Source organism: Mastigoproctus giganteus, chromosome 7, assembly GCF_048544385.1.
Source record: "Mastigoproctus giganteus isolate SK-2022 chromosome 7, ASM4854438v1, whole genome shotgun sequence".
In the NCBI taxonomy this organism is placed as follows: domain Eukaryota; kingdom Metazoa; phylum Arthropoda; class Arachnida; order Uropygi; family Thelyphonidae; genus Mastigoproctus; species Mastigoproctus giganteus.
This window is the reverse complement of record NC_143581.1, coordinates 153867064-153879164: the sequence shown is the minus strand read 5'-3', so window position 1 is coordinate 153879164 and position 12101 is coordinate 153867064. Positions and strand designations below refer to the sequence as shown.

At 36.0% G+C, this 12101-nt stretch overlaps 1 protein-coding gene across 1 annotated transcript in view; it reads left to right on the top strand.

Annotated features, from left to right (window-relative positions):
• LOC150083269 (uncharacterized) overlaps nucleotides 1-316 on the top strand; it is a 215629-nt gene extending 215313 nt beyond the window's left edge. Inside the window, exon 16 of the mRNA XM_090377141.1 lies at nucleotides 89-316. Coding sequence (XP_090233267.1) covers nucleotides 89-218 — 130 coding nt within the window. The 3' untranslated portion in view covers nucleotides 219-316. The remainder of the gene's footprint in view (nucleotides 1-88) is intronic.
• Nucleotides 317-12101: the final 11785 nt, after the last annotated feature.

The window sequence follows — 12101 nt, the reverse complement described above, 5'->3', positions numbered from 1 at the left end:
TTCCCCCAACTTAAAGAAAAGTTAAACAGAGCTTAGTAGTTTTGGGTTAATATGAGGTATATTCTTTAACATCTACTTTTTATTATAGCTTCAAACCAGTAACGCTGGATGAGACTATGGAAGAGATTAATCAGTCCCACTTGCGAGCACAGACTCTTCTTAATCTTTTAGATGACGGAAATGAAATGCCAACTCTGTCCATTTTACAGATAGCTTAGATCCTATGTCATCCTATTCCTGTACCAGTGGTATCCACAGTGAATACCACTCCACTAATACAGAATAAGATAATGAAAATACCTGTGCACTCCTATATAAAAAAAAAAAAGCTGTTTTTTTTTTTTTTTTTTTTTATCAAAGTTATTTTTGAAAATTTCTATCCATACTGTAAATTCCTTGTAAATGAGTGCCATTTAAATTTTTCCAAAATCAAAGCATATCTTGTTAGCTTTAAGAAAGTTTTACTTATTTATACCGGAATGTTTTAAGATGTATGAATTGTAATGATGCTTTTGTACAAAACTAATTATATACCTGAAACTTTACAATATATTTTTTATTGCTCTTACTGAGAGTGAGATATACATATTATTATGTGTTAACTTTTGCATAGTTTGATCCTTTATAACTATTATCAAATTTTAACCTAGTCTCTCTATGTACATTCCATTTGCCCAGGCTAGTCAGCTGTTTTTAAGGAATTTAAAAGTAAGTGTTTTGTTAATGAATTATATATTTCAAAAAGTGAGCAGTGTTGTTGTTTTTTATTTCTTCAATTGTCTCTTTTCAATATTATCATAATTCTACTGCAAATGGGAGGTTGCGGGTGGGAAGACAAGAATTTTGCGAATTGCTATTCTTTGATATACACAGTAGTGCACAAGTTGCACTGATAAGGATTTTGAATAATGATAATAATACACACTAACAAGGCAGAAAAAAATATCAGGCATACGCACTGGATTTAAAAAAAAAACTAATCTATGGTGGTCATAAAAAGAAACTTAAAAATATGTAAATATTTATATACATACAAGAAAACATAACCAAGTTTTCTTGAAGGTGCTTCAATATTTTGTGGCTACAAATATTGCTCTACATATTATCCCACTGAATTAATATAACAATTCTAATTCAAGTATAGATAACCCTTGTATAACATGGTAATTAGGTTCCTATAAAATCTCATGTAGTGAAAAACAGTATTATACGGTACAGTCAGTCCTTGTATAGCACGATAGTTTGTTCTTAGAAACCCTTGTGGGCAATACAAAGAACAGGTCCTATGGGAAAAATAGGGTTAGGTGCCAACCACTCAAGATTGAACACATTTGTAACCAAAACATTACCAAACATAATAAATTATCGTAAAAAAATATGTAAGTATTTTATTATGACTATTACGTGATAAAATATTGCTAATGCTTTTGCTTATATCATAAGCAAACTTGTTTTTTGTTTGATTTTCTATCCAAACAGATTGACAGCCGTTCCATCTCTTCCAATTCTTTGTATCTTAATCTAATGGATTTTAATTACACTTTGAGTTGTTCCTGCTGTGAAAGTTGTTTTTATTTTCTCTGCATTCTTTGTAATTCTCGGCATTGCCTTGTTTAGGCCTATAGCATGTGCAATATCAAATGGTCTTGCGTTTCACAATTTCATATTTTTTCTCTATCGATAGAGGCGGACTGACCATAAGCCTTACCGGGGAAACCCCGGTGGGCCGGAGGCCAACGTGATTTGGGCCATAAACGCTAGTATGAGGCTGCTACAAATTTTCCCGGGTAAGAATTTTTGACCCAGTCTGCCTCTGTTTATCGATATTGCTTTTCTTTTTCTCTCTAAATCTGTAGTGTCTTCACCAGGACGCTTCCTTTTCACACCTTTTAAGTATTTTACTCATTTTTAGGGAATAAAGCACAATTACAAAATGAGGAGGCACTCTTGATACACATAAACAAAGCTGCGTGCATGTAGCAACTGAATAAACAACACCGTAAAGGCAGAGACCCACTATGAACACCTCACTAGCTCACATTTTACTAAAGCACATTTCTGGAGGTTACTACCATAAAACAATAAAAACAATTTCCAGTTGCATTCCTGCTAGTGGAATCTGTTATAAACTGGTAGTAAACTATATCTAATTGCATTTGCGATAATACCAGTAGCTGAAATTGTGTGGGTTTTTATGTTATTATGGTGAAATGTGTTTCCCCTTCACTGATATAAAAAACATAAATACATTTTCAGAATCTTCTCTTCATTCCTATCATGTTGCGTTCAGTTGGGGTGATTCCGCGTTCAACTGCCATTTCTTGTAAACACAAAGGTGAATCATGCATAAGTGAATTTGGTTCATGTTATATACGATATCGTTTCCCTATTTATAAATCGTGTATGATCGAATTCGTGTAGTGTAAACACGTGTTATACGAGGACTGACTGTACTATGTTATTTGGTTTTTAGGAGCATTAGCAACTAAGGTCATATTGCTCCGGGGATATGCGGTGGTCATTCTCTGACCTTTCCGCATCCTCTGTATTTGGTGGGCATGGGCTCAAACCCCGATCTAATCAAGAAGCGTGTGCTACGCACTGCTGCTCCTGCCCACGGAGGCGCCGACTGTATGAATCAGTACAAAAAGGGGGTTACGTTCCAAAAGCTAACAAAAATAATTTTTTTTTTTTTATATAACTATTGGAAACAATTTTTATTCAAAATATATCCAAATCAGTCAATCCAAATGCTGAGTACTTTTTCCATTTTCTCAATTATTAGTGCTCTGGGAGGAGCTGTCATATTTGCAGAAATGAAATATCATGCAGCAATTATAATCTTTTGTTCATTTTTCTTTATGGTCTGGATTGTTGCTTCATTTAAACTTTGTTGCAACATATACCTTTTCTCCTTTTTTAAGACATTCCAAAATTTGTATCTTTGACTCTAGAGAAATAAAAGTTTCTTTTGAGTGGTACTTTTTTTTACTTTCTTTAGGCATAATTTAGGGCTGGAATTTAATTCACAACAAAAATTATTCCAATACAGTTCTTAAGAACAAAGTTTAGTAATACATACCCAGAAAAATGTATAAACAGTCAAATAAAAACCAAAATAACCTTACAAAAACCTTATTTTTTTTGCAAAACGACTAGTGAGTCAACTGTGGGGATTTATAAAAAGAATGGAAATATTGAAAAATTACATCCAACATAATAGCAGGGTTTCCCTGCACAAAAGCTCAAAAATACTGTGTTATGAATGGTTTGCCATAATTCTCTAACTGTGTTAAAGCAAAGCCGTGTTGTACAGGGGTTGCCTGTAATGAAAAACAGAGGAACACTGATCTTGGGACACATTCATTATCTATATTTGATTGCCCTCAGGTATGCAACATCTCTTACAGGTCATGTCTGTAGATACAGATGTTTAGGTAACCCCCACAACCAGTAAACAGCAGAACTCAGATCTGGACTCTTCTGTTAAAGTAACAGAGGCAGTTCACTTGTTTTTACATCATTTCAAATATGTTTCAAAAGTTCTAACAAATGTTTCTTCCATCAAAATGTTCCCTTACTTATATATGGAGTAACTACAAGGTAAGGATATGGGATTGCCCTACCCTTTTAAAAGATCACCTAGTCTAACACTTATCCCTCTCTCAGTTCTAGGATGAGATTTTCTATTATCTTTGTCCATTCATGGATACAAGTGTCCAATTATGAATATGAAACCACACCAGACTGATAAACCATTACATCACTCAAATGTAATGATTTATCTCTGAGTAACAACATCACTCAGATGTTGTTACTCAGAGAGAAATAACTCTTCAACTTACAGAATAGACTTTTCCTTGTGTATCCCTTTAACAACCTTCCTTCACATGTATTTCCCAAAAATTAGTCTACAGAAATTCAAGTCCAGTGTCAACAAGTATCTTCTGTTTTCTCAGCTTAACTCATGCACTATACTAAGTACTACATGTTCTAATGCCTTTCATGTTTAGGATTTTCATTTAAAAAAAAAAAAAAAAAAAAAAACCACAACAACAGACTTTGTAATGCACTTAAAGAAACTGAATACACCATTGGTAGTTGTAAGTTTAATCCAAAGCATGTAACTCTGCCATCCATGTATATTGGACCTGGCGAAGAGGCAGAGATCTGCTCTGATACTGCTCTGATCTTTGAAGACAGCAGCAAGGCCCAAAGCTTGATTCTGGCTTCAAACCACCTGTGAAAATAGGCTAGAGGTCAGAGTATTCAAGTTCAGCAATTCAGTTGCATAGAGATTTGGGTACTTACGATGAAAAGTATATTGCAATGAAAATTCCTTCTGTGTAAGGAACAAAGGCAGTTCACTTGTTTTTATTTAATTCAAAATGCTTCTGTAACATTATGGATGGCCTGGATTATCTTTTGCAGAATGCTGTGCATAGCTGAGACATATACTACAAGCGAAGTAAGGTGCAACGATTTGACCCCAATTTATATATGAAATAGCATCGTGGAGGATGTTCAGCCCTCTCCTGTACTTTATCTGCAGTTGATAGATGCATTGGACAACATTTTGTCTGAACTTAATTTCCAGTTCAGGATGAAGGTTTCATGCAAGCAGTCTTCTGGAGCTGAATCCATTAACCATGCCCAGGAATTTATACCATCAGTGATTTACTGCAGCTGTCTTTTGTTGACTCTCAGCTTTTGTGACTTTGAAAAATTTCTTTAGTGATCAGTACAGAGGGCATTGTTTACATTTGGGTGAAGTTGGTATTAGCTGTATAGTGCAAGGAAGCCACAGGCTTTTTCTAGCTAAAAAAAAAAAAAAATAAAATAAAATAAACACATTGTGTTTTCCTCCTCATGCAGGTAACTTATTCCACTTAACTGGCTAAAAGAAAACTTAGTAAAATTGTTTTGTAATAGAATTAACTATCATAGCAAAAGCACAACAAACATTTAGGAGATCTCAAATTTAGGTATATGTTCCCCTGTATTACTACCAGCTTGCCCCTGGTAGTAATACAGCAGAACATATGCTCTAAAACATACAGGAGAATTAGCCTATTTAATGACATCATCAAGCTCTGTCTGGGGCTGATCATGTTCCCAAGTACAAAAAGAAGCAATTTCAATTCACCTTACAGTAGCTTGAAGCTTTAAAATATAAGTTTTAAACTTTCACCTTTTGGCATCTCACATTGTGAAAATAATTCAGAACTGAGTTGTTAGTTCTTGCTTTGGATGCCTACCCATCCTCCAATGAGGGAGACAGCTATCCCCAAAGCAGTGCCATCTGGGCACTGCTTTGGCGATAGCTGGCTAAGACTAAGTAACAATATATAGTAAACTACAGATAACTTCTTGCAGACACTGAATAATTCAAAAGAAATTTTATTATAAAATAAAAGATTACAAAATACAGAGCACGCCACTTATCGTAACCACAGATAATGTTAACTTTTTTATGCCTTATTGCAGTTTTCGCCTGTGCACTGAAAGTGGTTACATAAAATCCCAATTTGTTTGTGAACTCTGACACATTGTGTAACTAGTTACCAATTTTGTTTTGTACAGTTTCTATGGTTGTCTGTATTGCTGCTCCATGAAAGAAAGTACTGTATCTCTACTCCCACCAATCTGGCTGTTTTACAGCAGAGTATTAATCCTTTTCTAATTCTTGATTTAAATTTTTTTTTTTTTTTGAGATAATATGGATTTCTAGAAATTTTGTGATACTAATTTTTATTGATGACTTTCTAAAAGAAATAGCCAACAGTCAAATTAGAGTATTTTATATTACTTGATTTTGATGTTTTCTTTCTGTTTACTTCCATATTTTTATGTACACATTTCCACTCTGCATTTGTAAGCAATGCTGAATAGCTGCTTCTTGTTACATCAGTTATTGTTATCACTTTAGCCTAAGTCCTAAGTGATCACAATAAGCAGTATCCATTGTATTTACAGTTAAAACTCATGAAATTACATTGAATACTTGTTAACAGAAGGGACTGCTTCTACAGGGATGGGGTGCAAAAATATTTGCTGATGCTATCGAGGCAGTGTTAGGTGGGTCGGAAAACTGCTAGCTTGGGGGGGGATACAAGGACTAATAGATTAACAGTAGCCATTGGCAGAGGTGAAAGTGATTCTTGCACTGCTTCTATTGGAATGAGCAGAAGCCTGGAAAACAAGATGCAGGATATTTCAGAGACTGCTGGGAGTCATTGTGGTACAAGTAAGCACATGGGTTGTGTTAGGGTAGCTAAGAAAAAGAACAGGTGCATGTATACTTGCGTGTACACCAATGCTAGGAGTTTGGTAAATAAATTTGATGAATTTGAGGTATTGCTCAAAGCATCAAAGGCAGATATTGTTGGGATATCAGAGACATGGTGTCACACAGATATAAGTAATGCAGAACTGGAATTTGGGGAGTACAACATCTACAGAAAGGAAGGTAGGAGGGGTTATGCTATTAGTTATAAAATCCAAGGAAGTGAAGCCAGCAGACAGTGCAGTGTCGAGTCAGTTTGGTGTGACATAAGCACTGGGAGATCAAAATTGAGAGTAGGAGTGTGCTATAGGCCTAATGACTCTGATGAGTATAATAAGAAACTATACAGGGAAATAAAGTGGGCCAGTAAATCAGAGTGTCTTATAATGGGGGATTTTAATTTCCCAGATATTGACTGGAATTTGTGGGTTGTTCACTCACACACTAGCAAGGCTTTTGTGGATTTATTGGATGATTGTTTTCTACATCAGCATGTTCGGGAGGCAACTAGAGGGAGTAATACTCTTGATTTGATTATCAGTAGTGATTGATTCTTCATGCATTAAGAATCTACAGATAGAGGAACCACTAGGTGGCAGTGATCACAGTGTGCTGAAGTGGGATTTACTCAAAGAGGTAACTACCATCAGGGGTAAAGGGAAGGGTTATCGCTTTCGTAAAGGTGACTACGATGGTCTGAGACAGTATTTAAATTCTATACAGTGGGACCAACTGATGATGTTACCAACAGCAAACTCAAAATGGGAAGCATTCAAAGAACTTATCTTAGAAGCTACTAGGCTTTATATACCAACTAAGAAATATTGTTCAAGGTTCAGGCCTAAATGGATGTCAGATGAACTGATGAGACATATGGCAGAGAAGAAAAATGCTTGGGATACATATAAATTAACACGTGACACAGAAGCCTATGATAGATATAAGTTAATCTGTAACCAAGTTACAAAGGAAGTTAGGCAGGTGAAGGCAGATTACGAGAAATCTTTGGCAAGGGATGCAAAGAAAAACAGCAAAGAGTTCTTTACTTATGTAAACTCTAGAAGGAAGGGGATGAATCAGATTGGTCCACTTGATCTTGATGGTTCAACTGTTGATGATCCTGCTCAGGTAGCTAACAAACTAAATGAATATTCTGCATCGACATTCACACATGAGGAGTTATTCAGTGAGGGGAATGCCAGAGGTGTATTCAACTCTGGCAGTAAGCTAGATAATCTTGTAATAACTGAGAGTAAAGTGAAGGAGAAATTGTTGAAGATAAACACAAGAAAGGCACCTGGGGTGGATGGGATCTATCCAGTTATATTAAAGGAGGCAGCAAAGGAAGTAAGCAAACCCTTAGCTATAATTATGAGAGCTTCCGTGGACTCAGGAGAGGTACCCAGAGACTGGAGATGTGCAAATGTGACTCCAATTCACAAAGGAGGATCAAAGGCTGACACAAGTAATTATAGACCTGTGAGTTTAACTTCTGTTCCAGGAAAATTAATGGAGTAACTGGTTAAAGAAGCACTGTAGGATCATCTAGACAAGACTTCAGTTATAGTTCAAACACAGCATGGTTTTGTTAACGGGAAGTCTTGCCTGACCAATTTGATTGGATACTATGATGCAGTCACAAAAGAACTGGATGCAGGGAATAACTTTGATATTATATACTTGGATCTTAGAAAGGCTTTTGATACTGCTGCACAAATTGGAGCAGTGTGGCATTGGAGGCAAATTACTGCTATGGATAAACAGGTAGTTGAGGGGGAGAAGACAGAGTGGTAATCAATGGACACTGCTCATCGTGGACTAATGTTATCAGTGGAGTCCCTTGGGGTTCAGTGTTGGGACCATTATTGTTTTCTGTATTTATAAATAATATTGATGATGATATATCAAGCTTAATGTCCAAGTTTGCAGATGATACAAAGGTTGGCAGGGTTGTTAAGGACACTACTGACGCTATGCTACTGCAACAGGATCTAGAAAGGTTGAGAAGATGGGCTGAGAGGTGGCAAATGAAGTTTAACATTGACAAATGTAAAGTACTACATATGGGAAACAGCAACCCCAGAGCAACGTATCAACTCTGTGGTACTACACTGACAGTGGTAGAGAATGAAAAGGACCTGGGGATAATTGTGCAGGCAGATATGAAGTTCTCTGAGCAGTGCAGACGTGCTGCAAGAGTAGCTCATGGTGTCTTATCAATGATATACAGGAACTTTTCTAGCAGGGATAGGGAGGTGATTATTCCCTTGTATAAGGCAATGGTCAGGCCACACCTTGAGTACTGTATACAGGTCTGGAAGCCTCATTTCAAGAAGGATGTAGAGCTGCTGCAATGAGTACAGAGAAGGGCAACAAGGTTAGTGAATGGAACAAAGGGTTGCTCTTATGAAGAAAGGCTTAAGTTTTGCAAATTACAGTGTCTGGAGACTAGGCACCGGTGAGGTGATCTGATAGAGGTGTATAAAGCCATGAATGGTTTGAGCATGCTCAATGCTGATGGGATTCTGCCTCTTGCTCAGAATAATCACCTGAGAGGGCATAAATTCAAATTGAGGAAAGACAGATGTAGGACAGATGTGCAGAAATTTGCCTTTAGCCAGCGGGTAGTTGGTTGGTGGAACATAGTTCAATCCCTTGTTGTGGAAGTTGATAGCCTAAATAAATTTAAGGCTTTCAACCCTTCCATTCTATGAACGAATGGAGGGCTGAAGTGGAAGGGGTTTTTTTTTTTTTTTTTGGCTAATGCTGCATAAGCTTGCTTTCTTGCATCATATGCCTCTACTAATGCTAATTAGTAGAGGCATATGATGCAAGAAGGTAGAGCCCTGGTAGAGCCCTCAGAAACTGTCCAGTGCTCTAATCTGCAGAAGCTGTTGACCTTCAAGCAGCACTTCCCGAACAGCATCATCAGCATGCTCAACTCCGCAAACATTGATTTGAATGTGTGGTCCAGAAATTCTGTCTACAAAGAAGAAAAGAGCAAATCTATAGTGAAGTGCAGTCAGCATTCCTGCAATTGTCAGCGAAATAACTCTGAGTGAAAATGTCCAGACTGTCTCAATGTGTTGCAGCTTGTATATAATAACTATAAAATCTATGTACTATAAAATCTAGTACAAATCCATTTATTGCAATATTAGCTGTGTATATTGCAATGTCTGTGTATTCTATACACGTAGTTTTTTATGTATTAAATATAATGTGTACAGTTAATTGTAAGATTCCTCTGGTTGCCTGTTGCGGGAATCTTGTCCTACATTTCTATGAATAAAGAATTTTATTATTATTATTATTCCAAATAATAATGAAATTCAAGCACAGAGTTCTACTACGCCTGATACTTTTCAGGCATCTAAAACTCCAGCAGAACGAATGAAGGAATATCGCGTATGAAAAAAAGTGAAATTAGAAATGGCTAATAATGAGATTCTTGATTACATCCTTATAGTGTCTACGTGAGCTGACAGTGAGTTTGAAAAACTAGTGTACAAAAACCTATTTCGATTTAGTTGTAATGTTTGTGATCGTTTATGGTTTCAATTAGATTTGAAACCATTTCCAACAACTTCATATAAATCACTTCAAAATGAATTTCATTTACAATGAAGTGAGTACTTTCATGACGTGTAATACATGTCATACTTTATTAAAAGAGGGATGGATACCAACTACGGCCACGTCAAATGGATTTATATATCCAACATATCATACTCATTTGCCTCCACTGCATGTTGTAACTGAGCATTTGATATCACCACAATTACCCTTTATGCAAATTCATCATTTACGTTATGAACATGGACAATATGGGATGATTGGACAAGTAATAAATGTGCCATTAATGTACATATAAAACGAAGACTCATACATAAATCATATCTACAAGGACGTGTGCAGAAGAAAATAGTGAAAATATGGTTATGGTATTTGATAAGCTCAGCTTTGTATAAATTCTATGGCATAAAAGTGAGTGACGATTTCTCGGGAACAAATGACGATAGTGAAAAGGAACATTCAGATGAAATTGTGGAACCTGTCAACAATGATGATGAACTATTGGCAAATCAACAACAAACATTATTACGGTCTGAAGATAAATATTTATGTATAACACCGGGTCAGAAATCATCTCCAACAAGTTTCATATTTGATATACATGCAGAAGAACTGTTCCAGCTATTTATTTGGGACATGCACGATAATTTAAAAATAGATTGAAAATTACACTCTTTATGATGGCATCGAGTGAAATTCGTAGATATGATCGTCGTGTTATAACTCCCCAACATTTGCTATATATGGCAATGAAAATTATGTGAATTCGTACCACAGAAAATTTGTGAATTGCATTTAAATCAGTAAGAATAACAGCTAACATTACTCGTTCTATATTGGAATCAAAATTTATAAACAAGTCATTAGAGATTGCTCCAGAATTATGGCATTCACTACAATTTCATGAATTAGTACAAGTTGTTTGACAGTCTGATGGTACATTTTCTAAAATTCTTACAAAAATAGGCAACAGAAAAGCATTATTACCAGATGAACTTAAAACTATAGAATCAAGATTTGTTACCAAAGAAGATGCTACTAATTTATGTCCACAAGGGATTTGACTATTTTTAAGAAATAGTGATGTAAATGCCTATGATGCAAATGCTTTAGTTGCAGATGAAACCCATGAAGTGGTTGCACAAGATTTATACCACTAATATCATTCTGAAGGACAATTAGCAAATATGTGAAATAAAATTCGTAAAATGTCAGTGACTGAAATTGCAGGACTTCCATATATTCTACCATTACTGAAAGGAAAACCGTACATGATTACTACAAATATAGATGTGGTCAATGAATTGGTAAATGGTGCAATCAGTACAGTCAGTCGTCATATAACACGTGTTGTGTTTACACTACACGAATTCAATCATACACTATTTATAAATAGGGTAACGATATCTTATATAACACGAACCGAATTCGCTTATGCACGATTCGCCTTTGTGTTTACAAGAAATGGCAAGTCGAACGCAGAATCACCCCAACGGAACCCAACATGATAGGAACGAAGAGAAGATTCTGAAAATGTATGTTTTTTTTATATCAGTGAAGGGGAAACACATTTCACCATAATAACGTAAAAACCAACACAATTCCAGCTATCGATATAATCGCAAATGCAATTAGATCGAGTTTACTACCAGTTTATAACAGATTCCACTGGCAGAAACGCAACTGGAAATTGTTTTTGTTTTATGGTAGTAACCCCTAGAAATGCGCTTTAGTAAAATGTGAGGTGTTAATAGTGTATCTCTGCCTTTACAGTGTTGTTTATTCAGTTGCTACACGCGTGCAGCTTTGTTTATGTGTATGAAGCGTGCCTCGTCGTTTTGTAATTGTGCTTTATTCCCTAAAAATGAGTAAAATTCTTAAAAGGTGTGAACAGGAAGCATCCTGGTGAAGACACTACAGATTCAGAGAGAAAAAGAAAAGCAATATCGATAAACAGAGGCGGACTGGGTCAAAAATTCTTACCCGGGAAAATTTGTAGTGGCCTCATACTAGCGTTTATGGCCAAAATCACACCGGCCTCCGGCCCACTGGGGTTTCTCAGGTAAGACTTATGGCCAGTCGGCCTCTGTCGATAGAGAAAAAATATGAAATTGTGAAACACTTTGAGCAAAATGAAAGACCATGTGATATTGCACGTGCTACAGGCCTAAATGAGGCAATGCAGAGAAAAAAAACTTTCATAGCAGGAGCAACTCAAAGTGTAATTAAAATCCATTAG